Source organism: Scyliorhinus torazame, chromosome 7, assembly GCF_047496885.1.
Source record: "Scyliorhinus torazame isolate Kashiwa2021f chromosome 7, sScyTor2.1, whole genome shotgun sequence".
Classification (NCBI taxonomy): domain Eukaryota; kingdom Metazoa; phylum Chordata; class Chondrichthyes; order Carcharhiniformes; family Scyliorhinidae; genus Scyliorhinus; species Scyliorhinus torazame.
Window position 1 is genome coordinate 186,701,740 of NC_092713.1, and position 27,408 is coordinate 186,729,147.

Here is a 27,408-nt window from a genome sequence, read left to right on the forward strand (position 1 = left end):
AGGCCACCGCCGTGCGCACGCGCGGCCAGACCCGGCAATTTTCCAGGTCATATCGGCAGCTAGAGCTGGGTGCTCTATGCTGCCTCCCTGCTAACCCCCAGCAAAACAAGGACGGTGGCTGTTTTGTGCCAGTTCCGTTCCCATGCTGCCATGGGGACATAGTCTCCAAATTGGTGAATCCAGGCCCTATCCCAATACAGGAACTGATGTGACGGAGTCTCAGATATCAGGATTAATTTAACAGTTTTATTGATGATTTCCGGCTACAATAAAATGCTGGGAAGATGGGTTCAGTGAATGTGGTTTGAAACGTGTGTAAATGTCTCAGTGAGTCAGTGACCCGGTAAAATGACAAAGTCCCAGCTTCACAGTCCAACTGGACTCGGATCCTGGAGCTAGACTGGATTCTGGGGAGGGTAATAGACTTGCAATTGTGTCTGGCTGTGAGATAATCATCACCATCACAATATAAACACCAGGATTTACTGCTATTTCCAAGACATGAATGTCCCCCCTCCCTCTCCACACTCCCATACACAATCCCGATTCCCCAGAAATCTCCATCTGCCTCCACATCCCAGGAATGGGATCCTGAGGAGAACTTCTGTGAACAGAGAACTTGTGGATAGTTGTTAAACCGCTCTGGATGAGGTGGGTAGCACTGTTTCTGTTTAGTCCATGTTACTGATCTCATCTCATCAGACGGAACCAAGTTGCTGTTTGCTGTTTTTGGATCCAGGTTCAATGAGCTTCTTCCTAGAGAAGAGAGAAGAGATTGGTCAGACAGGGTTATTCCACTCAGATCAATGACTGACAGCTGCAGGGTAGGAAAGTACCATCCTGAATACAGGAGTGTGTCCTGGACACTCTCTCTCATGTTATGTCCCATCCTGAATACAGGAGTGTGTCCTGGACACTCTCTCTACTGTTATGTCCCATCCTGAATACAGGAGTGTGTCCTGGACTCTCTCCCTCCTGTTACTGTCCCATCCTGAATACAGGAGTGTGTCCTGGACTCTCCCCCTCCTGTTACTGTCCCATCCCGAATGCAGGCTGATTAAATTCTCTATCAGTTTACACTGAGCAGTGAGAATTCAGTTGTTAATTGCGGTGAATCTGATGTCCCTTCTGTACATTAAACTGTTGCTCTCTGTTTTTCAATCTCAGCGCTGGGTCTGACAGGTAATATAGTGCCAAAAGGAATTGTCGGGTGCTGTTTGTCACTGAGCGACAGCGGAACAGAGTAGGTCCGAGGATAGAGAGGGACAGAGTGGGAGTGGGATGGATAGAGAGGGCAGAGTGGGAGTGGGATGTGTGGTGATATGCCTGCGCAGTTTTAGAGATAGTTAATGATGCGACCTCCAACCAGCTGGTGGCGCTAGTTATTCGTGTGATCTGAGATACCCGTCAGCTGGTAATAGGAAGTACGAGAGGAGAGGATAGTCGCAGTGAGAGAAGTTCCAGTATAAATCACATAATAGTGATTGTCTGTACAGTATTCTGATAGTTATCTTTCCACGTGTGTTTCAATAAATTATCTTTTAGTAAAGCAACTGGATGTTCTGTGCATCTGATTGCAATGGCCATCACACAGAACACAACAGGATTCAAAATTAAAGTGGATGGAAACTGGGAGCTCAGAGTCACACATGCGGACTGAACAGAGAGGCTTAGTGAAGCAATCGTCCAATCCTGCATCTGACTCCCCAGTGTCGACAAGACTGCATCGTGAACAGTCAATACAGTTTTACTAAATTGGAAGATATCCAAGTAAATCATTGTTTCCCCTGGATGGAGTGTTTGGAGCCCTGGACAGTGCAATGGAAGAAGTTGAAAGGTCAGCTGTTCTATCTCCTGTCTTTGCACAAGAAGATCCCATGGGAAGGGAGGGGGGGGGGGGGGGGGGTTGTTGAATGTGATAAAAGTGTGGGCCAGAGGGGCAGCACGGTGACACAGTGGTTAGCCCTGCTGCCTCACGGCGCCCCGGTCCCAGGTTCGATCCCGGCTCTGGGTCACTGTCTGTGTGAAGTTTGCACATTCCCCCCGTGTTTGCGTGGGTTTCGCCCTCACAACCTGTAATTGATAATATGGAAAGATGTGTCATTTGAAACATGGAAGTCTGGCAATATCTGGTCTGAGAGAAACATGATAGGATACAGGGAAAGATCCCACAAAGGGTTAACAGCAGCTGCCAGGGAAGGATTGAAAAATGCAGATATCCTTGGTTAAGCAGGCTTAGCAAACAAGACAAACAGGATTTTGAATGAAGCCAAAGACAATGGCTCACACCTTCATTGAAAGTAACTATCTTAGTTAGCAGCTGGGAAAGGATGAGATTCTAGGTGTGAAAATTTGCTAATACCAGGTAAATTAAAGAAAATTGGGGACTATCAGTCTACGAGAAACATAATTCAAAGCCAAAATTGAGCTGAGGCCACAATTGGAAATTAAAACTATAGAAATGACAGGAATTAAAAGTAACACTTCTTGAAGTCAAAGCATTTTGAACATCACAAAGGAAACAATGTAATCAGATCTATGAGATGAAGTCATGTCAAAATCAATATTTAGTTGGATTAAAAGGTTTAGATCAAAGAAACTTTTTACAATCAAAGAAAAGAAGAGTTACTTTACAATAACATCATAAAAACTTAATTGTTAGAAAGCAAATATAAACCTCGAGACCAGGGCAGGAACTATCAGATCCAGATCCAGAACCAGAGCTCAGAGGGAGAGAGAGAGAAGCAGAGAAGGAACAAGCAGCTAGACTCAGATTACAATCAGCTCGGTCATGGGAAAGAGAGAGAGCAGAGCAGCCGAGCTAAAATAGCTAAATACATCTAAGGAAGACCAGATTTTTTAAAAAAGCTTGATTGTCAAGTTGGGCCTGAAGGTCCCTTCAACCAACCAGAAGGATCCAGAAGCAAGATCTTTTTACTTTTCTGTAAAGACAGTGATTGCATTTTTTAGAAAAAGAGAACAAAATATATAATAATAAAATAACTTAAAAGTTTTAACCTGAAACAGTGGTTATAAGTCTACTTTACTTACTTAGCAATGCGGGACCCAGGATCGATGCTACTAAGTGGTAAGTAGATGAAATCTTCGGTGAAGAATGTTGGCCTTTTTTGGTATAGGGGGACTTCTAAGAATAGTGGTGATTTTTCAAAAACAAACCCAAAGATGTGCAGGCTAGGTGGATTGGCCATGCTAAATTGCCCCTTAATTGGAAAAAATGAATTGGGTACTCTAAATTTAAAAAAAGAAAAAAAAAAGTGTGGGCCAGAGTATCCCGGAAGAAATGGGCCTTTCAGAATTCACTTTGCAGCAGGGAGATTGCACAGGGGTGAGGTTCAGGAAGCTGTGAGGATTCCCATTCCCAGCCCAGAGTCAGTGAAAGAGAGAGAGAGAGAGTGAGAGAGAAGAGGTCGAACAGGAGGGGGAAAGAATATCAAATTTAAAAATAAATACCGCGACTTGACTTCCGGCGGGGGAAGAGAGCGGTCGGGGGAAATGAAGCTCCGAAGGGGGGAGTCGCAGTCGCATCCTGTTCCCCAGAAAAAAAAAAAAACACTTGTGCCGAAGCGCACAAACCGGCCGGACTGCCCCCCCCCCCCCCCCCCCCCCCCCCCCGCACAGTAGGCGAACGTGGGGCAAGAAGAGCGGCGGCACGGACCAAAGTGGGGACCGAGCGGAGCCAGCTCAACCTGACACAACTAAAAGTGGTACATAGAGCCCACTTAACAAGAATTCGAATGAGTAGGTTCTTCCCGGAGGTGGAGGATAGATGTGAACGGTGCCAAGGAGGATCGGCCAACCACGCCCACATGTTCTGGTCTTGTCCCAGACTTGCGGGGTACTGGACAGCCTTCTTTGAGGCAATGCCCAAAGTGGTGGGGATGAGGGTGGAGCCATGCCCGAAAGTGACAGTCTTCGGGATCTCAGACCAGCCAGATCTATTCCTGGGGAGGAGGGCGGACGCCCTTGCCTTCCTGATCGCCCGCCGTAGAATCCTGTTCGGCTGGCGGTCAGCAGCACCACCCAAAGCTGCAAACTGGCTGTCCGACCTCTCGGAATCTCTCCAAATGGAGAAAATCAAATTCGCCATCAGAGGGTCAGACGACGGCTTCCACAGAACGTGGGAGCCATTCACCCAATTGTTCCGGAACCTGTTTGTGGCCAACGAACAAGCAGAAGAATAGTCAGGTAGCCAAGAATCAGGGGAAAGTAGCCAAGTAGTGAGAGGGAGGGATAGACCCCGGGGGGGGGCAAGGGGATGATAGCCGGAAGGAGAGCACAGGAAACGACAATAAACTTGGCAAATACAATAACAGAGAGCAAGGAAAATATGGGCGAAAAGATGGGACGAACAGCCGACGGGAAGGTGAACGCGCGGCGACAACAGCTGCGAAAACCATCCGGGAAAAGCAAGTAACAATACCAACACCAGATCCATTCTGGTATTGTCCTCTCTGTATTGGACATAACTACTGTAATTGTTTCTCCGGCACCCAAATGTATATATACCTCCCCAGTTCATCCCCCTCCCCCCCACACACAAACATGTGTCTACTTATTTGTTAAAAATAATATTGCTAACTGTACAGAGTTGCTGTTGTTGAGCAAGTGCACAATATCCTACCAGGTTGTTTTTTTTCTCTTCTATATATATATATTTTATTCGGTGTACCTAACTGTAAATATAAGCCAGGACAGTTGGTAGGATTTCGCAAATCCAGGCCAGACGGTGGGGGGGTGTGAATGTAATGCGACATGAATCCAAGGTCCCGGTTGAGGCCGTACTCGTGCGTGCAGAACTTGACTATCAGTTTTTGCTCGGCGATTCTGCGTTGTCGTGTGTCCTGAAGGCCGCCTTGGAGAACGCTTATCCAAGAGGCTGAACGCCCTTGACTGCTGAAGTGTTCCCCGACTGGAAGGGGACATTCCTGCCTGGTGATTTCCGTGCGATGTCCGTTCATTCGTTGTCGCAGCGTCTGCATGGTCTCGTCAATGTACCACGCCTCGGGACACCCTTTCCTGCAGCGTATGAGGTAGACAACGTTGGCTGAGTCGCATGACTATGCACCGCGTACCTAGTGGGTGGTGTTCTCACCTGTAATGGACAGTGACCACGACACCATACAACGCTGCCATGGCAACCTCTGCAAGAGGTGCCAGATCATCGACATGGATACCACCATTACACATGAGAATACCAACCACCAGGTACGTGGTGCATACTCGTGATGACCTGCCACACACAGTGGGTATCTTACCAGGGGGCACAGGAGAATTCTGACTCTGATTGACAATGTGTAACCCGCCCCTACCTGACCCATACTGGCTGAAGCTCTGGCCCATCACAGTGAGGAACGTTTAAAGCCGGTGTCACTGGGAACTGAGGATGAATCTCAGGCTCCTGATCCCCACACACAGGAAGCTGAGATTAAAGTTCAGGAATATTCCCAGCTATCTGAACACAACTAACCCGATCTGATCTCGATCCCTGATATTGGAGAAAAGCTGTACGATCTTACCGATGATACCCAATATGTCGGAGTGAAACCTTTCCCATCCATTCAGCCTCTTCTGGATAAGTTGAAATATATTGGACAGGTTCAGGGTGAGCGCTGGAACATCTGGATCTGTGACTGTCTGAGTCTCAGTTACTCTGTAATGAAAGAGGAGAGAATGGTTTTCTCAGTGGTGAAATTTCAGGTCAGAAACCCAAAGAGGAACGAGTGATCAGTGTAACAAGCTGCACCCCTTCGAATGTTCGTACTGACCCCCTGCAGTAACCCATCCTGAAATTGGCAGAATCCCGGGATTTACAGTCACCCAGTATTCACACTGATCTCCACACGTGCAGTGGGATCCCGGCACTTCAGCTTAGTTTTAATTTTCAAATCCTTCTGTGTACAGTCCAGTTTCTCTCTACTGCAGACTCATCTTTCCATCAAGAATAATGATTATCGCAGGGTCTCCAGTCTGTACACCCCCAGTCCCGATCTTCCAGCTTTCATTTCCTCCTCACAACTTCCCAATGGAGCCTCTGGAGTTTCTGTTTCCCTGTCCACCCTCATGCCTCACACTACACTCTGATATCCATGCCCCATACTGAACTGTGACCCTCAGGCCCCAGATGGAACTCTGACCCACCACGCCGCACACTGCACTCTGACCCCCACGCCTCACACTGCACTCTGACCCCCACGCCTCACACTGCACTCTGACCCCCACGCCTCACACTGCACTCTGACCCCCACGCCTCACACTGCACTCTGACCCCCACGCCCACACTGCACTCTGACCCCCACCCCCACACTGCACTCTGACCCCCACCCCCACACTGCACTCTGACCCCCACCCCCACACTGCACTCTGACCCCCACCCCCACACTGCACTCTGACCCCCACCCCCACACTGCACTCTGACCCCCACCCCCACACTGCACTCTGACCCCCACCCCCACACTGCACTCTGACCCCCACCCCCACACTGCACTCTGACCCCCACCCCCACACTGCACTCTGACCCCCACCCCCACACTGCACTCTGACCCCCACCCCCACACTGCACTCTGACCCCCACCCCCACACTGCACTCTGACCCCCACCCCCACACTGCACTCTGACCCCCACCCCCACACTGCACTCTGACCCCCACCCCCACACTGCACTCTGACCCCCACCCCCACACTGCACTCTGACCCCCACCCCCACACTGCACTCTGACCCCCACCCCCACACTGCACTCTGACCCCCACCCCCACACTGCACTCTGACCCCCACCCCCACACTGCACTCTGACCCCCACCCCCACACTGCACTCTGACCCCCACCCCCACACTGCACTCTGACCCCCACCCCCACACTGCACTCTGACCCCCACCCCCACACTGCACTCTGACCCCCACCCCCACACTGCACTCTGACCCCCACCCCCACACTGCACTCTGACCCCCACCCCCACACTGCACTCTGACCCCCACCCCCACACTGCACTCTGACCCCCACCCCCACACTGCACTCTGACCCCCACCCCCACACTGCACTCTGACCCCCACCCCCACACTGCACTCTGACCCCCACCCCCACACTGCACTCTGACCCCCACCCCCACACTGCACTCTGACCCCCACCCCCACACTGCACTCTGACCCCCACCCCCACTGCACTCTGACCCCCACCCCCACACTGCACTCTGACCCCCACCCCCACACTGCACTCTGACCCCCACCCCCACACTGCACTCTGACCCCCACCCCCACACTGCACTCTGACCCCCACCCCCACACTGCACTCTGACCCCCACGCCCACACTGCACTCTGACCCCCACGCCCACACTGCACTCTGACCCCCACCCCCACACTGCACTCTGACCCCCACCCCCACACTGCACTCTGACCCCCACCCCCACACTGCACTCTGACCCCCACCCCCACACTAAAATTCTGACTGCCCCAAAGAAAAGAGTCCATCAAGTTGCATTGAAAATGGTGAATTTTTTGGGAAGAAGTACAGGCCTTCCAGGGTTGGCATCCATTCTGAGTGAGTGTTGTCGGTTGTGAGGCGACTGACTTTACACCAGACATCCTCGGAGACCCTGCCCTCTTTCAACGGGGGCGAGCGTACTCTCAAATCCACAGGCCTTAGTCGGGACCCGGATATGATATCCCTCCCCCACAAAGTCCAAAAACCCCTCCCTGTACCATTGGTTAGAGGGAGGAGAAGAGACCGAGGGCGAAGACGGCTGTCGAACCCCCTTTGGTGCCGGAGGATCTCTGAAGACCGGGGCAGTAGTGTCCACAGTGGAGCGTATTGCACCGGAGAACGTCTTTTACGATTTGAACGTCTCGTAGGACAGCAGCGGCCGGAACCTACACCGCTGGCTCCCCTTGGAAGCCCCAGAGGGTTCGGACTCCATCTCGGACTCGAGGAGGTCACCACCATCGGGGGGTCCAGGGAACGGGAGGATGGTGGCCCCACTAGCCCGTGGGACACTGGGCCTGGATCCATGGGAACAAGGCGTGCCACTGGGTGTGGACATGAAAGCGGTCGGCATGCCCACAGATGATCCAGGAGTAGTTGTGCCGGAGCCACCCCGGTCACGGTATGTGGTATGTTTCAGTACGCGAAGAGGAATCAGGCCAGATGTGTGTCCAAGGATCCAGTCTGCTGTTAACGGAGGCCCTGCTTGAAATGAGATGAAATGAAAATTGCTTATTGTCACAAGTAGGCTTCAAATGGAGTTAATGTTAAAAGGCCCTAGATGCCACATTCCGGCGCCTGTTCGGGGAGGCTGGTACAGGAATTGAACCGTGCTCCTGGCCTGCCTTGGTCTGCTTTAAAAGCCAGCTATTTAGTCCTGTGCTAAACCAGCCCCTAGGCTTGAAGGTCTGGATGGCCTTCTCTACCAACCCGTTGGAGGCCGGATGATAGGGGACCCATCACATGCCATATACCATTGGTCAGAAGAAACCCCAGAAAGTTTGCACTCGTGAAGGACACCCGTTATCCGTTACCAGCATCCCCAGAATGCAGTGTATGGAGGAGGAGAGGCACATCTTCTCCATTGTTGTGGGAGAGGTGAGGGTGAAAAGAGATAGTGTGTGAAAGGAGAGAGAGAGAGAGAGTGAGTGTGAAAGGGGAGAGAGAGAGTGAGTGTGAAAGAAAAGCAGGAAAAGATTGAGCTAAGTATTAGAGGGGCTGTGGGAGAGATGCAGAAGCTGTGCCACTCAGGGCTTGTTTGGGAGATGTAATGTTAATTTAAATTTCTACAGTATTTCTGTTATATTCAGTGATTTATTTGATTTTAAAAGTTCTCCCAGCTAGGAATAATAATAATAATCTTTATTGTCACAAGTAGGCTTACATTAGCACTGCATTGAAGTTACTGTGAAAAGCCCCTTGTCGCCACATTCCGGCGCCTGTTCGGGTACACGGAGGAGGAATTCAGAATGTCCAAATTACCTAACAGTACGTCTTTCGGGACATGTGGGAGGAAACCGGAGTACCCGGAGGAAACCCACGCAGACACATTGAGAATGTGCAGTCCCCGCTCAGATAGTGGCCCAAGCAGGAATTGAACCTGGGACTCTGGCGCAGTGAAGCAACAGTGTAAACCACTGTGCTACCGTGCTGCCCCATAGAATATACAATGCTGCACACGTACAGGACAGAATTTCAACTTGTACGTTGGTTTTTCTGGGTAAAGAATGTCTGAATGAACCAAACTCCGACTTTAATGTTGATTCCTGTGGAAACCGTGATTCACTTCAAGTTGTTTCACTTAACATCACAATTTTCAGCACATTAGACTTATTGTCCTGTATGAGTGAGGGGAACTTACCTGGAAAGGAGCTGCTTCGAGTTCTGTGAATAAAGACAGGAGATCAAATCAGTCAATGAACAAACCAACACCAAATGGTACCAAACAGTGAATTTGGGATTGAGAGGAAAGAGTTCAGTGTAACGGTAGGTTGAACCAGTCACAGGAATGGGGAATAATACCACATTTCACTGCACTCCATCCTGGAATAGCACCAACACTTTTGAGGGCAGAACTGAGGGAGCAGCACCAACACTCCGAGGGCAGGGCTGAGGGGACAGCATCAACACTCGAGGGCAGGACTGAGGGGGCAGCACCAACACTTCGTGTGCAAGACTGCGGGCAGCTCCAATTCTGGGCCCCACCAACAATCTAGCCTCACAGAAATATCCCTTTCCCCAGCCATGACCCTGTTTATATGGAAGATGTACCTGAATAAAGGAGAGAGGGTCCATCTGTACCACACTCTGGGTTTCTCCATCTATTAATGTAATCAGTTCCATCCTCTTGTTTAATGCTTCAGAACAGCTTCTAATCTGTGAGAGAGCTCGGAGACCCTCCTCATCAATCAGTTTCAATGTGGATTTTTCATCGTCTTCCAGCTTTCTCCTCCATTCAGAGAAGCTCTTCGATAACTTTCCTTTCAGCTCATTAATTTGTGTCTGAAACCCAAACCAACTCTAATTACAAACAGCCCTTCCACACAGCTGTTACCCTGAGCACACGGAACATTCAAGAGACGGGACAGTTTGTTTACATCACTACTCCATCACCCGTTAAAGATAGACAAGCAGTGGGGGGGGCTACTGGGAGAGAAAACAGAGTTTAACCAGCGTCACCTTGAGTTTAAAAGAAAGAGCAGTGTATTTAGACTGGGGATGGCAGTGCCACCTGCTCCATCCACACCTAGAGTGATGGCTCCAGTTTTGGTGCCCACACCTGGTGAAGGAGAAAGAGATTCTGGAGAGGACGGTGACCAGAATGATACAGAGTCTGATGGATTTTAGTTCAGAGGATCAGCTCTAAGAGTTTGGGTCATTTAGAGAAAGGCAGGCTGAGAGGAACAAGATGGAGGTTTTTAAAATGATGGAGGGATTATTGGACACATCCATTGGGTGAGGTACTTGAAATGGATCAGGATGGTAGGACTAGAGGGTCTGCGTATAAAATCCATAGACTCCCTGAACATGTGGTGGGTATGGAATCACTACCAACCTTTAAAAGAGAGCTGGAGAGGAATTTCCCCCAGTTTGTCCTGAATTGGCTGCAGGTATTTTATTCTCTCTTCGGTTTGTCTCTCCCAGGTGAGTACAGGGTTCAGGGTGGATCAGTGGAGTGTGTGGGATTGAACCCTGTCTGCATGGGGCAGCCTCACTGGGGCTAATGGGCTTTTCTTCCTCTTTATGTTCATATGATTCAGGCTTCAGGACAAGTCTTCAACTGCCAGCCTCTGGCTGTGTCTCTCTCAGTAAATCCAGTGTCCAAGTGATGGAATAATATTCCCTGGGAAGTACAGGTAGCGTTAAGCAGTTCCCCACACATCAAACACATGGAAACGCAGTGTAATCAGTGACTCGGCCCTAACAGAACCAGCCTGGTTTGGAAGGCCCGTTTCTGATGTGCTCATTGACTCAGTGAGGAGAGAAACCCTTTGAAATCCAGTCCCACTTTTCCCTACCTTTATTTCAGTTTCTGATCTCTCCAAGTCTCGCTGTTTGCGGGAATAATTCTGCTGGATCCCCCAACGCTTCTGGATTTCTCTCTTTAATTCTTCCTGCAAAGACATATAGAAAGTGTTTAAAATAACAAGCCGATTTATACAGGAACAGGAGTAGGCCATTCAGCCCCTCCAGCCTGTCCCACCATTTTATGAGGTCATAATAATAATAATCTTTATTATTGTCACAAGAAGGCTTACATTAACACTGCAATGAAGTTACTGTGAAAATCACCTATAGCTGACCTTACTCCATATACATGCCTTTGGCCCATATCCCTGAATATCTTTGCTTAACAAAAATCTGTCTCAGATTTAAAATTAACTGATCTAACTTCAACTGCTGTTTGTGGGGAGAGTTCCAAACCTCTACCACCCTTTGAGTGAAGAAGTTCTTCCTAACATCTCTGTTGAATGTTCTTGCCCTAATTTTTAGACTATACCCCTTAGGTTTAGAACCTCCAATCAGTAGAAATAGTTTCTAGCCTGTCCTTCCTTCCATTTAGGTCCAGGCAGCGGACGACCGAGGGGGTCGTCCCACCTGACTGCCCCTCTTCTGTGGCTACATTCACGGCCGGGTGGCCCCAGAAAGGCAGCATGTGGTGTCCACGGGCACCATCGAGGCATTCCGTGCCTGGTGGGCACCAGAGGGGTTGGTGTGCTTCATTGACCCTTTAACTGCACTCTTATTTGATGTTTTTTAAGTTTGTGTTGACCTTTGTTACTTTCGGGCTGTGCCTCTAACAGGAGCGGCCCTTTTTTGTTTTACCCCGCAGTTTGTTTTCTTTTCCTTAATTTCGTTGACCTTAAAACCTTGTCTTTCCCTGTTAATATCTTGATTACTTCAATCAGATCACCCCTTAACCATCTAAATTCTAGAGAAAACAGGTCTAATTTGAGTAATCTCTTCTTGTAACTTAACCCCTGTAGTCCAGGTATCATTTTTGTAAACCTATGTTGCACTCTCTCCAAATGCCAAAATATCCTTCCCAAGGTGTGGTGCCCAGAACTGTTCACAGTACTCCAAGTGGAGTCTAACCAGGGTTTTGTATAGCTGCAGCATAACCCCTGCGTTTTTATACTCCAATCTTCTAGATATAAAGGCTAGCATTCCATTAGCTCTTTGTGGCATTTTATGGACATATGCTCCTGAACCTCCAAGTCTCTTTGGACATCCACTGTATCCGCTTTCCGTTGGGAAAGTACTCTGCTCTACCCTTTTTTAGTCCAAAATGGATAACCTCACATTTGCTAACATTGAATTTAATCTGTCACAATTTTGCCCATTCATTTCGTCTGTCAATATCTCCTTGGAATTTCATGCTATTATCTAGGCAGTATATAATGCCACCTCACTTTGTATCATCTGCAAATTTGGATATATGACATTATATGCGATCAGTCAAATCATTAATGAATAATATGAAGAATTGAGGCCCCAACATAGATCCCTGTGGTACATCACTAGTCACCTCCTGCCAATTAGACTAATTACCCATTATCCCCACTCTCTGTCGCCTGCCACTAAACCAATTTCCTAACCATGAGAGTTTGGCTGATGGTGGATCAATGAGAGTTTGGCTGTTTATGGATCAATGAGAGTTTGGCTCAAGATGGATTGGAACTTTATGGGAAAAACAAAATGTTAGATAAAGCTTTGTGTGAAGAAATGTCAAGACAGGTTTTTTTGGTAGCAGGCTGTAATCACTTGTTTTTGTACCAGACAAATTGCAGTAACGGCCTTGGGAACGGTTGCACGAGGCTTGAAGATAATTATAATCAAGCTAAAAAGGCACAGATGAAATGCGAGGGAGCTGCCCTCAGATATGAACCAAAAATGTATAAATCCTGCTGTTAGATGTATTGACTTTGGCTTGCTGTTGTAACTCTCAAGAGATACAGTGGTCTTAGCCCCGGCCGAGAAATAAACACATGTTAAAGTAACGAGGTGTTCGACTGATCATTTCATCCGGACTGGCTGCAAAAGAATCCTCATTTGGTGTCAGAAGTGGGATTTCAAAGAGCCTCCCTGGAACCTGACGGCGTAACAGATTGACACGCAGGCTTCGTCTGTTCCCAGCCTTTTAGCCCTGACAAATGCCTCCTTTTTCTTTTTGACAAGGCCTACAATATCTCTCGTTATCCAAGGTTCCCGAAAATTGCCGTATTTATCCTTCTTCCTCACAGGAACATGCCGGTCCTGAATTCCTTTCAACTGACACTTGAAAGCCTCCCACATGTCAGATGTTGATTTGCCCTCAAACATCCGCCCCCAATCTATGTTCTTCAGTTCCTGCCTAATATTGTTATAATTAGCCTTCCCCCAATTTAGCACATTCATCCTAGGACCACTCTTAACCTTGTCCACCAGTACTTTAAAACTTACTGAATTGCGGTCACTGTTCCCGAAATGCTCCCCTACTGAAACATCTACCACCTGGCCGGGCTCATTCCCCAATACCAGGTCCAGTACCGCCCCTTCCATAGTTGGACTGTCTACATATTGTTTTAAGAAGCCCTCCTGGATGCTCCTTACAAACTCCGCCCCGTCTAAGCCCCTTGCACTAAGTGAGTCCCAGTCAATATTGGGGAAGTTGAAGTCTCCCATCACCACAACCCTGTTGTTTTTACTCTTTTCCAAAATCAAACAATGCAAGACTGTTTCGATGGAGTTTATTGTTACAGCCATTTCATTTAAAAATAATACATGTGGCAGGACGAGAAAATGTGATAGCCGATGCTTTGTCACGAATGTGATGAAAAGAAGCAGGTTCGGTGGAGGAAGAAGAACTAAAATGAACTATGTTATTATAAATGTTTGCGTGTTTTGTTTTGTAAAAATAAAATGTATATTCGCTGTCAATAATTCTTAAAGGAAAGTGAAAAAGTGAAAATGAAACCATCTTGAAGTTGATGGGGGTTTTTTTCTTGGGGGGAGGTGTCGTGAGAGAGAACCTTTAAGAACTGGATGTTTATTAAATAGCTGTAGTGGATGCACCCTGAAGAAATGTGTGTTTATTGAATAGCTGCAGTGATGTCAGAGTGTGGGTGGAGCTGGGCTGTCTGTCTTTCATTTTCGTTTTTGAGCAGGCAGCTACAGGGTGCTTTGAAGTTTCATTTTGTGAACTGGATAGCTGCAGGAAAAGAAAGCAGCTGAATAAGGATCTCTCTGCAATCTAAAGACTCTCTCCAGATCATTTGGGTGATTTCAAAGTGCTGACTGCTCTCAGTAGAGAATTTAAACCTGATCTCTGTGTTAAAAAGGGTCTTTTGTCTTATGGATGTTGTAAGGAAAGATTAAGGGTTACTTATAGAATATTGCATCTGTGGGGATGATTGGTGTTGATAGTTGTTAAGATGAGTACTGTGGGTTTATAAGTGTTAACTGGTTTCATAAATAAACATTGTTTTAATTTAAAAGTACTTTAACACTCTGTTGCACTACACCTGTAAAGTAGGCCCGTATGCTCCCCATAACCATAATCTATTAAAGGTTGTGGGTCAGGTGAACTCTATGATACACTTTGGGGTTCTCTAAACCCTGGCCCATAACAATCCCTCATTTTATTTTCTGGTAACCATCCAACACATTGCTAACCTGCATTCTTACCTCCTCCTTTAAATTGGGTTTTCTAGTTTCCCCTACAACTGAACCCTCCCCCCTATTTAGTTTAAAGCGCTATCTACAGCCCTAGTTACACAATTTGCCAGGACGCTGGTCCCAGCATGATTCGCATGAAGACCGTCCCTTCGGAACAGGTCCCCTCTTCCCCAGTACTGGTGCCAATGTCCCATGAATTCAAACCCATTTCTCCGACATCAATCTTTGAGCCAACATCAACCTTTGAGCCACAGATTTACCTCCTGTAGCCATCTGGAATGGCCACTTCCCGATTACAAAATGGAAACTTTGCAAAGATTTCAGGGAAAATGGACAATACTGAGAAAGCAAGCAGGTGCAGGGTTTGTCTGTTGATTGGAGCCACAGCTCCCAGACAAGACCAAAACTGCAAAGCCATTACCATACTAATGAGCCATCTCCGGGGACAAAAGAGTAACATTTAAGTAAACGATACCAAGGCAGACACCCCGGCGCCAGAGGAGACCAGAACAAAGCAAGCCAATGGCCACCTAGGACATGCCCAGTCATCAGGGCACCCACCCCTTTATTGGAGGAAATCGATAGGAACGATTTTGAAACGGCCCAATTAACTGGGGCCACGTTCAAGGCTTGGGGCTTCGCGTGCTTTTGGGTATATATAAGGATCCCCCAAGAGAGAATCGCTCTCTTGGCTCCGGCTCTCACCGAGAAGAGACCTGCGCAACAGCTGCACCAGAACAAGTAAGTCCAAGGTCAACGCACACTACCAAATAGACGACCTTAGCTGTTCCCCTTCACCACTTCAACCCCAGCAGCCTCAGAACCAAATAACGGCCATTGTTCCTCTGACTGAGTGGACGCCCGAAGCTAAGTATAGGCTTTAGCAGTAGTGATAGTTTAGTCTGTAGTATTTGTGCATGAGTATATTTAACTGTGTGTGTAAATAAATAAGCATTTGACTTTGAACTAACCAACTGGTGTATCGAGTCTTTGATCAGTATTTGGTTTGAACCTTGTGGCGGTATCGAAAAATACCTGGCGACTCTAGAGCAAAACGTAATTAGAATTAAGGAAGGTGACCATATTGACCGCCATCTTCAGAGCCAAATAAAGAGAAACACAATTAGCAACACTCCTTAATCATATTGATCCTGTGTCAATTAGCTCGTGGCTCAGGTAGTAATCGAGAGATAATTACCTTTTTGGTTCTGCTTTTTAAATTTAGTTCCTAGCTGTTCATAGCCGCTTGCAGAACCTCTGTCCTTGTTCTACCTATGTCGTTGGTACCAATGTGGGCCACGACAACTGGATCCCTTTCTGCGTGGGTTTCCTCTGGGTGCTCCGGTTTTCTCCCACAGTCCAAAGACGTGCAGGTTAAGTGGATTGGCCATGATAAGTTGTCCTTAGTGAGCAAAAAGGTTAGGAGGGGTTATTGGGTTATGGGGACAGGGTGGAAGTGAGGGCTTAAGCGAGTCGGTGCAGACTTGATGGGCCGAATGGCCTCCTTCTGCACTGTATGTTCTATGTCTATGTTTACCCTCCTACTCCAAATTCCTCTGCAGCCCAGATGAGATATCCCGAACCCGAGCACCAGGCAACACAACCTTCAGGATTCTCGATCCTGATCCAGAGAACAGTGTCTATGCCCCTAACTATATTATCTCCGATTACGACTACATTTCTTTTCTCTCGCCCCACTTGAATGGCTCCCTGTACCATGGTGCTGTGGTCAGTTTGCTCATCCTCCCTGCAGTACCCATTCCCGTCCACACAATGAGCAAGAATCTCAAACCTATTGGGCAGGGATAAAGGCTGCGGCTCCTGTAACCCTACCTCCTGGATTCCTCTACCTGCCTCATTCGCAGCCACATCCTCTTGTCCCTGACCACTGGCCAAATTTAAGTTAGTTATTCTAATGAGTGTGACTGCCTCCTGGAACACAGTGTCCAGGTACATCTTCCCCCTCCCGAATGTGTTGCAGTGTCCAAAGCTCAGACTCCAGCTCATCAATTCTGAACCGGAGTACAAGCAACCACCACTTACAACACACATGGTCACTGGGAACCACACTGGGGTCCACCAGCTCCCACATCATGCAGAAATAACACATCACCCGACTCTCCATCTCCATTTTATTTAATTAGTTTTTAATTTGGTTTTTAAACCCGACTTTTTTATTTTATAAACTTTTTTTTTAAAAATTGCTCCTCATTACCTCTGAAGACAGCAATTTATAAACGGTATTAAAGTGGGTTTTCAAATTTAAGTTTCTCGACCAGCCAATCAAATCACAGCCTTCCTGTGATGTCACTGTTTTTCCCCCAGTCAGAACTCTGTCAATTTCAGTGAAAGTACTTCCCAACCTGCTCAGAATTCAATTTCCAAACCTTCCTGAGTTGGTCTTCTCTCTGCTGCTGAAACTGAAGGTCTCAGATCCCTGCTCAGAATTTAAACTCCCTCATCTTCCTGAGGTGCACTCTGTTTACCAGTCAGCTGCTCTCCTTTCTGGTCTAATACAGGGCTAAAGAGCTGGCTTTTAAAGTAGATCAAGGCAGGCCAGCAGCACGGTTCAATTCCCGTACCAGCCTCCCCGAACAGGCGCCGGAATGTGGTGACTAGGGGCTTTTCACAGTAACGTCATTTGACGCCTACTTGTGACAATAAGCGATTTTCATTTCATTTTTTTTCTGCTGGGGTGTCTGGAACTCCTCTCTCTGACTCTGCTCCCTGGAGACTTACCAGTCATTTCTCTCCCTTGTAGCCTCAGCTGCCAGTTTCACCTAACTCCCTGTTTTCACCCAACTCCAAAATGCACTCTCACTCAGCCAAAGCAGCACTCACAATGCAGAGTACCCAATTCTTGTTTCCAATTAAGGGGCAATTTAGCGTGGCCAATTCACCTATGCCGCATATCTTTTCAGGCTATAAATTGAACCTGGAAAAGAGTGAATATTTTGTGGTGTCCCAGCCGGGAGTGGGACGGCTGCCATTTCACAGGGCAGCAACCCACTTCAGGTATTTGGGGGTGCAGGTGGCGTGGGACTGGGCGGGTTCCATAGGTATAATTTTACTAACTTGATGGGGGAGGGTGAAAGCAGACTTGGCAAGGTCGGGTGCAGGCGATTAAAATTAATGCGTTGCCACAATTTCTATTTCAGTGCCTGCCTTTTAACCGAAGGCAGTCTTTAGGGAAGTGGACAGGTCGGCCACTTTGTTCATTTGTGGGGGGGGGGGGGGGGGGGTAGCCAGGGTCAGGAAGGTTGTCCTGCAGAGAGGACGAGGGGGGTGGGGGGCAAATGCAGAAAAGGTGAGGAGTTAGGTTGGTGGGGTTGCGGGAGAGGGGGGAATCCCAGTGGGTTAGGTGGGTCTGTGTAGAGGGCGCTGGCAACGGCTCCGCCCCCGATGGCCGCAGGCAAGTACTCTGGGCGTCCGGTAGTGGTGGCAACACTTAAGCTGGGTCAGGCAGATGCTGATCAAGGGGAACCACAGGTTTGAGCAGGAGATGCTGGGTGGGAAGTTTCAGAGATGAGTGGGGGGGTGTCATCGTATTAAAATACTTGTTCTTGAAGGGACGTTTTCCCAAATTGGAAGAGTTGGGGCAGAAGTATGGACTGGGGCAAGGGGAAGGTTTTAGGTACCTGCAGCTGTGAGAATTTGCTCGGAAGGAGGTTCAGACCTTCCCGATAGCGCCAACCCCCTCATTGTTTGAAGAGGTATTGATGACTGGGGGAGTGGTGAAGGGGGTGGTGTCGGTGATCTACGGGACGATTTTGGGGAAAGATGGGGTGTCCAAGATGGGGATTAAAGTCAAGTGGGAGGAAGAGTTGGGGGAGGTTATGGACGACGGTCTGTGGTGTGAGGTGCTCTGGAGGGTGAACATCTCAACCTCGTGAGCGACGTTGGGGCTGATACAGCTGAAGGTCATGTATAGGGCACACCTCACGAGGGCAAGGATGAGCCGACGCTTTGAGGGAGTGGAGGACATATTTGAGCAACGTCGGAGGAGCCCTGCAAACACGTACAAATGTTTTGGTCCTGTCCGAAACTGGAGAGGTATTGGAGGGAGGTTTTCAGTACCACCTTGGCGGTGCTATACATAAACTTGGAACCAGGGCCTCTAGAAGCCATTTTCAGGGTGTCGGACCGGCCTGGGCTGCAGGTGGGTGCGAGGGCAGGTGTTTTAGCCTTCGGCTCGGTGACTGTCCAGAGGTGGGTCCTTTTGGGGTGGAGGTCAGCGTCTCCAACCTGTGCCTCGGCTTGGCGGGGAGATCTACTTGAATTTCTGACTCTCGAGAAGATGAAATTTGAGCTGAGGTGATGAAGGAGGGGTTCTACAATTCATGGGGACAGTTTTATTATGCACTTTTAGGAATTGGTTGCCATTGAACCTTGCGGAGGGAGTGAGGGGGGGGACTGGGGTTATTGTTGTTTCGGATTACGCTGTTTACTGATTGACTGTTAATTTTTTACCTGGAAAACATGGTGGATTTTTTGGGTCTGTGTATTGAGGGGGGTGCTGTTTTTGTTTGAGGAATTATTACGTTATTTGCTTTTTTGTTTGTTTTTTCTATTGTTGTGTATTTGATGAAAAGGTTGAAAATGAGAATAAAAAGATTTTTTTTTTTTTTTTAAAAAAGCTTTACCCTTCCCCCACCCCCCCCCCCCCCCCCCACCCCCCCCCCCCCCCCAACCCCCCCCCCCCCCCCACCCACCCAATTTGCTAGTTTAACGTCCTTGTGAGCACCCTATTTATCCTTTCCGCTAGATAGGTTCCAGATAGTCCCAGATAGGTTCAGATGGAGACCATCCCAAAGGTACAGATCCCTCCTGCCCCAATACTGGCGGCACGGGGACACAGTGGTTAGCACTGTTGCTTCACAGCTCCAGGATCCCAGGTGTGATTCCCAGCTTGCGGAGTCTGCACGTTCTCCCTGTGTCTGCGTGGGTTTCCTCCGGGTGCTCCAGTTTCCTCCCACAAGTCCTGAGAGACGCGCTTGTCAGGTGAATTAGACATTCCGAATTCTTCCTATGTGTACAAAACAGGGGCCGGAGTGTGGGGGCTAGGTGCTTGACACAGTGACTTCATTGCAATGTTAATGTAAGCCTACTTGTTGTGACAATAAAGATTATTTTTATGATGCCGGTGTTCCATGAAATGGAACCCCTGTTACCCGTACCATTTCTTTAGCCACGTATTTACTTCCCTAATTTCATCATCTCTATGCCAATTTGCACATGGCTTGGGTATTAATCCAGAGATTATAAACCTTGAGGACCCATTCTTTAATTTTATTCCTAGTTCCTGATAATCACCAAACAATCCTGATAATCTCCAATCTTTCCTAATCTGCCTATGTTGTTTGGCCCAACGTGGACCACAATAACAGGATTCTCTCCCTCCCACGCTAATATCCTTTCAAGCCGGTTAGAGATGTCCCTCACCCTAGAACCAGGCAGGCAACATACCATGGGGGACTCTCAGTCCTGCTTGCAAAGGATGCTATTGGTTCCCTTAATTACAGCTATCACTTATTCTTTTTGCTTCCCCCAACTTGAGTGGCTGCCTGTACCATGGTGCAGTGGTCAGCTAGCCCATCCTCCCTACAGCCCTTTTCCTCATCCATACAGGGAGCAAGTACCTCGTACCTGTTGGACAGGGTCAAGGGTGGAGGCTCCTCCATTTCTGAATTCAGGATCCCTCTACGTGTCTCATTCGCAGTCACACCGTGCTGTCCCTGACCACTGGCAGAATTGGAGGTACTTAACCTAGGGGGTGTGACCTCCCCTGAAACAAAGTGTCCAGGTAACTCTCCCCCTTCTAGATGCGCCGCCGTGTCTAAAACTCAGACTCCAATCATCAACTCAGAGCCAAAATTCCTTGAGCAACAAACACTTGCTGCAGATGTGGTCACTGCAGCTCACAATGGGATCTGCCAGCTCCCACATCATGCAGCTAAAGCACATTGCCTGCCCCGCCTTAGTAAATTAATTTGTTTTGCAGTGTGTTTTCTTAAACTTTAGCACAGACATACCATCAGCCAATTAGGGCACAGCTTTACTGTGATGTCAGTTTTTCCAGCTTCAGTGGAATCACTGATACCCACCGCTCCAATATTCCGGCCTCTGTGAATCTCCGACTCCTCCCGCTCTCCGTGAATCTCTGGCTCCTCCCGCTCTCCGTGAATCTCCGGCTCTACCCTCTCTCCTCGAATCACCGGCCCTACCCTCTCTCCTCGAATCACCGGCCCTACCCTCTCTCCTCGAATCACCGGCTCTACCCTCTCTCCTTGAATCACCGGCTCTACCCTCTCTCCTTGAATCACCGGCTCTACCCGCACTCACTGAATGTCCGGCTCTACCCGCTCTCCGTGAATCTTCGGCTCCACTCGCCCTCCGTGAATCTCCGGCTCCTCCCACCCTCCGTGAATCTCCGGCTTTACCCGCTCTCCTTCAATCTCCAGCTCCTCCCACCCTCCTTCAATCTCCGGCTCTACCCGCTCTCCTTCAATCTCCGGCTCAACCCGCTCTCCTTCAATCTCCGGCTCTACCCGCTCACCTTCAATCTCCAGCTCTACCCGCCCACCTTCAATCTCCAGCTCTACCCGCTCACCTTCAATCTCCAGCTCTACCCGCTCACCTTCAATCTCCAGCTCTACCCGCTCACCTTCAATCTCCAGCTCTACCCGCTCTCATAGAACATAGAACTGCACAGTACAGGCCCTTCGGCCAACGATGTTGTGCCAAACTAGTCTGAAACTAAGATCAAATCAATATTACTCCCACTCATTCTAGTGCACTCCATATGCCTATCCAATAACCGCTTGAAAGTTCCTAAAGTGTCCAACTCCACTACCATAGCTGGGAGTGCGTTCCGCGCCCCAACCACTCTCTGAGTAAAGAACCTACCTCTGCCATCCCTCCTACATCTTCCACCATGAACCTTATAGTTATGCCCCCTTGTAACAGCTACATCCACCCGAGGAAAAAGTCGCTGAACGTCCACTCTATCTATCCCTCTCATCATCTTTTACACCTCAATTAAGTCACCTCTCATCCTCCTTCGCTCCAATGAGAAAAGCCCTAGCTCCCTCAACCTTTCCTCACAAGACCGATCCTCCAATCCAGGCAACATCCTGGTAAATCTCCTTTGCACCCTTTCCAATGCTTCCACATCCTTCCTATAATGAGGTGACCAGAACTGTACACAATACTCCAAATGTGGTCTAACCAAGGTCTTGTACAGTTGCAGCATAACCTCACGGCTCTTAAACGCAATCCCCCTGTTAATAAATGCTAACACACTATAGGCTTTCTTCATGGCTCTAACCGCTTGGGTGGCAACTTTCAGAGATCTATGGACATGAACTCCGAGATCTCTCTGCTCCTCCACATTCTTCAGAACCCTGCCGTTAACCCTGTAATCCGCATTCAAATTTGTCCTAACAAAATGAATCACCTCACACTTATCAGGGTTAAACTCCATCTGCCCCTTTTCAGCCCAGCTCTGCATCCTATCAATGTCTCTTTGCAGCCTACAACAGCCCTCCACATTATCCACTACTCCACCAATCTTGGTGTCATCAGCAAATTTACTAACCCAACCTTCAACTCCATCATCCAAGTCATTGATAAAAATCATAAATAGCAGAGGATCTGATCGCTGTGGTACTCCGCTGGTGACTGGGCTCCCGGATGAAAATTTACCATCTACCACCACCCAGTCTTCTATGTGATAGCCAATTACTGATCCAATCGGCCAAATTTCCCTCTATGCCATGCCTCCTTACTTTCTGCATTAGCCGACCATGGGGCACCTTATCAAACGCCTTACTAAAATCCATGTATACGACATCAACTTGTGAGGCAAGACTTAACCCTCACAAATCTGTGCTGAGTATCCTGGATTAAGCTGTATCTTTACAAATTATCATAAATCCTATCCCTCAGGACTCTTTCCAATAATTTACCTATGACCGAAGTGAGACTAACCGGCCTATAATTCCCAGGGTTATACCTATTCTCTTTCTTGAACAAGGGGACAACATTCGCCTCTCTCCAGTCTTCTGGCACTATTCCTGTAGACAGTGAGGACATAAAGATCAAAGCCAAAGGCTCTGCAATCTCATCCATCGCCTCCCAAAGAATCCTAGGATATATCCCATCAGGCCCAGGGGATTTATTATCCTCAGGCTTCTCAAAATTTCTAACACATCTTCCTTCCGAATATCTACCTACTCCAGCCTACCAGTCTGTATCGCACTATCCTCCTCAACAACATGGCCCCTCTCCTTTGTGAACACTGAAGAAAAGTATTCATTTAGGGCCTCTCCTATATCTTCAGACTCCATGCACATGTTCCCACTACTGTCCTTGACCGGCCCTAACTTCACTTTGGTCATTCTTTTATTCCTCACACAAGTGTAAAAAGCCTTGGGGTTTTCATAGAATCAACAGTGCAGAAGGAGGCCATTCGGCCCATCGAGTCTGCACCAGCTCTTTGAAAGAGCACCCTACCTAAGCCCACATCTCCACCCTATCCCCATAACCCAGTAACCCCACCCAACTCGAAGGACAATTTTGGACACTAAGGGCAATTTAACATGGCTAATCCACCTAACCTGCACATCTTTGGAATGTGGGAGGAAACCGGAGCACCCGGAGGAAACCCACGCACACACGGGGAGAACATGCAGACTCTGCACAGACAGTGACCCAAGCTGGGAATCGAACCTGGGACCCTGGAGCTGTGAAGCAATTGTGCTAACCACCATGCTACCGTGCTGCCCTTGCTTACCGTCCTGCCCTAATCCTTGATCCTACCCGCCAAGGACTTCTCATGCCCCCTCCTTGCTCTCCTAAGCCCTTTCTTAAGCTCCTTCGAGCTATCCCTCAAGTGCCCTAACTGAACCTTGTTTTCTCATCCTTACATAAGCCCCCTTCTTCCTCTTGACAAGACCAACCTCTTTTGTAAACCATGGTTCCCTCACTCAACCATTTCCTCCCTCCCTAACAGGGACATACATATCAAGGACATGCAGTATCTTTGCTCCTTGAACAAGCTCCACATCTCAATTGTGCCTATCCCTGACAGTTCCTGTTTCCATCTTATGCTCCCCAATTCTTGCCTAATCACATCGTAATTACCCTTCCCCCAGTTATAGCCCTGCCCTGCCGTATGTTCCTATCCCTTTCCATTACTATAGTGAAAGTCACCGAATTGTGGTCACTATCTCCAAAGTGCTCTCCCACAACCAAATCTAACACTTGGCCCGGTTCATTACCCAGTACAAAATCCAATGGGGCCCCGCCTCTTGTCGGTCTATCCACATACTGTGTAAGGAAACCCTCCTGCACACACTGGATAAAAACAGCCCCATCCAAACTATTCAAATTATGGTGGTTCCAATCAATATTTGGAAAGTTAAAGTCACCCATGACAACTACACTGTGACTACCGCACCTATCCAAAATCTGCATTGCAATCTTTTCCTCCACATCTCTGTTACTGTTTGGGGGCCTGTAGAAAACTTCTAACAAAAAGTGACCGCTCCTTTCCTATTTCTAACTTCAGCCCACACTACCTCAGTAGACAGATCCTCCTCAAACTGCCTTTCTGCAGCCATTATACTATCCTTGATTAACAATGCTACTCCTCCACCTTTTTTACCACCTTCCTTAATCTTACTGAAACATCTAAACCCCGGAACAGCCAACAACCATTCCTGCCCCTGTTCTATCCACATCTCCGTAATGACCACAATATTGTAGTCCCAGGTACCGATCCATGCTTCAAGCTCACCAACCTTATTCCTGATGCTCCTCGCATTGAAGTAGACACACTTCAAACCACCATCATGCCTGCAGGTCCACTCTTGTGACCTTGGTACCTTCCTCAGTACTGCACTACCCTCAACTTCCTGAACTCCAGCAACGTCATCTCCTGGACTTCAAATCAGTTTCCCATCCCCCTGCCAAATTAGTTTAAACCCCGCCCTCAAAAGAGTTGTAGCAAATTTCTCTCCCAGGATATTGGTGCCCCTCTGGTTCAGGTGTAACCCGTCCTGTTTGTACAGGTCCCACCTTCCCCAGAATGTGCTCCAATTATCCAAGTAACTGAAACCCTCTCTCCTACACCACCCCTGTAGCTACGTGTTTAACTGCACTCTCTCCCTGTTCCTCACCTCGCCAGCACGTGGCACTGGCAGCAAACCAGAGATAACAACACGGTCTGTCCTGGCTCTCAGCTTCCACCCTAGCTCCCTGAATTCCTGGTTTACATTCCCGTCTATTTTCCTACTTATGTCATTGGCACCGATGTGTACGACGACTTGTGGCTGCTCCCCCTCCCCTTAAATCGCCGTGAATCTCCGGCTCTACCCACGCTCTTTGAATCTCCGATCCTCTAGAACTAAATCTAATACTGTCTGTCCTCTTGTTGCAACTAGAACATATTGCTGCAGGAAACATTATTTGTTCTTGGGATGTGGCCGTCGTTGACTGGGTCCAGCATTTGTTGTCCAGCACTAATTGCCCTTGAACTGGGTGGCTTGTTAGGCCATTTCAGTGGGGGGGGGCAGTTTAAGAGTCAATCACATCGCTCCCCTGGTTAAGGGTTTAGCCCCGCCCCCTTCTTTGGGGAAGATCGCATTCAAGTGAGGCGATGGAGAACCTAATGGTCCAGACCCCGTGGCCTCCGGTCAGGTTATAGCAGGCTTCACTCTCACACCCCTCTCAGTGCCCACCCTGGTATCTCAGACAGACAGAGAGAAAGAGGAGCAAATCTGACTGACAAAAAATACACTGCCATAAACCCAGACACAGCACAACACGAAAACACTGGGCTCAATCAGCACTGTCTGCAATCAGTTCCAATTAATGTTGGTCATTAAAAGGAATTGGGTCACTCACCGTAATTGCTCTCAGACAGACTGTGAGAGAAAGGGGAGGAGGAAATCTGACTGACAAAAATAAACTCCCATAAACTCAGACCCAGCACAGCACGAAAACACTGGGCCCAATCAGCAATCAGTTCCAATTAATGTTGGTCATTAACAGGAGAACTCTCCCTCACTGTATTTAATATCAGGAATTGTGTCACTCACCTTAATTTCACTTTGTGCTTGATCCAGGCTCAGCAATGTGTGGGATTTATGTTTCCCTATTATTGCACAGGAAACACACACACACTCGGCATCATCCTTACAGTAAAACTTAAGGATTTCTTTGTGGTCGGTACACTGTCTATCTGTAAGGTCAGTCACAGGCTCAATTAGAGTGTGATCGTTGTAGGCCCCTTTCAGTAAATGTGGTTTTAAATGAAGGGAGCAAAATGAAGCTGAACAACTCAGACATGTCTTCACAGCTGGGGTTGGATTCTCGATGCAGTATTCACACACGACATGAGCTGAATCAGCAGGAGGCTGTGAGCAGTTGTATTTTTCCACAATATTACACAGAGTGAAGTTTCTCTCCAGACTGGGCCTGGGCTTGAATTCCCTCCGACACTGAGGACACGCAAACCCTTCTGCGCCTGCTGAGTGGGCCCAAACTCCCTCAATACATTTCAAACAGAAACTGTGCTGACAGGGTAATGCCACAGGATCCTGGTACACCTGAAGACACACAGCACAGGTTAATTCATCCTCGAAATCTCCAGCCTGCATTCTTAAAGATCCTGAAGTGATTTCCATACAGCACCGCTGGGAACAGAGCAGGAAGTGAAATTTTTATAAACACTCCGTACAGGGAGTGACAAAGTTAGTTTCACTTTCAGGACTCACTCTGGCTGAAGATTAACCCATTGATGCCTGCAGCAGCAGTTCAGAACCAGAATCTGAAAAATGAGATTGTAATTTTACAATATGGAGCCAGAATACACCAATCTGAGCTCAGTAAACACAGACCCCAAACTAATCAGCTCAGACCAGACCCAAAATAGTTTAATGAATAAATGAAAACTGGTCTAAAGAGATGAAATAATCTTTACAAATCCTGCAGGGAGGAGGGTGAAGGAGCTCTCTGGGAGGAATAGAAAAATATACTGAAAAAGGTAACGTTTCATCAGAGGGGTAAAGAGATGTGAAAAAGCAAATCAGAGGTTAAAAGTCTCAGTAAATTCAACATCAAACAACACCGAGCTGCAACAACAAAGACAAAATAATATTGGACTATAAATTCACCTCGTTCACCGGCCTCACGAATGTTGGCTCCTCACGTGCTTCCGGAGGACCTGCCCAGGAGTCGTGAGCCAGGTAGGAAGCGAGACCCCGGAGATCGCGTCCTAGGAAAGACAAATAGACGGTCGTGAGGTGTCTCATTAGTGGCAGTACACAGTGACCGGATGGAGTGGAGCGCGTCAGGGAGGACCACCTGCCAGCGGGCGACTGGGAGACTTCTAGACCATAGGGCCAGAAGGACGGCCTTCCAGACCGTAGAATTTTCCCTCTCCACCAGCCCGTTTCCCCTGGGGTTGTAGCTGGTAATCATGCTCGAGGCAATGCCCTTACCAAGCAGGTACTGACGCAGCTCATCGCTCATGAATGAGGATCCCCGATCGCTGTGAATATAAGTGGGGAAACCGAACAGGGTGAAGATGCTGCGCAGGGCCTTGATGACGGTGCCAGAGGTCATGTCAGGGCATGGGAAGGCGAAAGGAAAACGTGAGTACTCTTCAACGACATTGAGGAAGCACACGTTACGATCAGTGGAGGGGAGTGGCCCTTTGAAATCCATACTGAGGCGTTCAAAAGGGCGGGAGG

The 27,408-nt window shown here is 48.3% G+C and overlaps 1 protein-coding gene across 1 annotated transcript; it reads right to left on the minus strand.

Annotated features, from left to right (window-relative positions):
* Window positions 1-226: 226 nt before the first annotated feature.
* LOC140426741 (E3 ubiquitin/ISG15 ligase TRIM25-like) lies at window positions 227-26,403 on the minus strand. Its single transcript, XM_072511870.1, has 6 exons — window positions 25,753-26,403; window positions 11,011-11,106; window positions 9,764-9,994; window positions 9,354-9,376; window positions 5,538-5,671; window positions 227-756 (listed from the first exon to the last, which is right to left on the minus strand). The coding sequence occupies exons 1-6, from the start codon at window positions 26,338-26,340 to the stop codon at window positions 233-235; spliced, it is 1,596 nt and encodes a 531-aa protein (XP_072367971.1). The 5' UTR covers window positions 26,341-26,403; the 3' UTR covers window positions 227-232.
* Window positions 26,404-27,408: the final 1,005 nt, after the last annotated feature.

Coding starts and splice junctions, on each gene's coding strand:
- LOC140426741 (XM_072511870.1), bottom strand. CDS start 26,340: ATGGAAATCACTTCAGGATCTTTAAGAATGCAGGCTGGAGATTTCGAG. Junction 11,107..25,752: donor AAGCACAAAGTGAAATTAAG/GTGAGTGACACA, acceptor ATGTCTTTGCAG/GAAGAATTAAAGAGAGAAAT. Junction 9,377..9,763: donor ACCCTCTCTCCTTTATTCAG/GTACATCTTCCA, acceptor CTTTATTCACAG/AACTCGAAGCAGCTCCTTTC.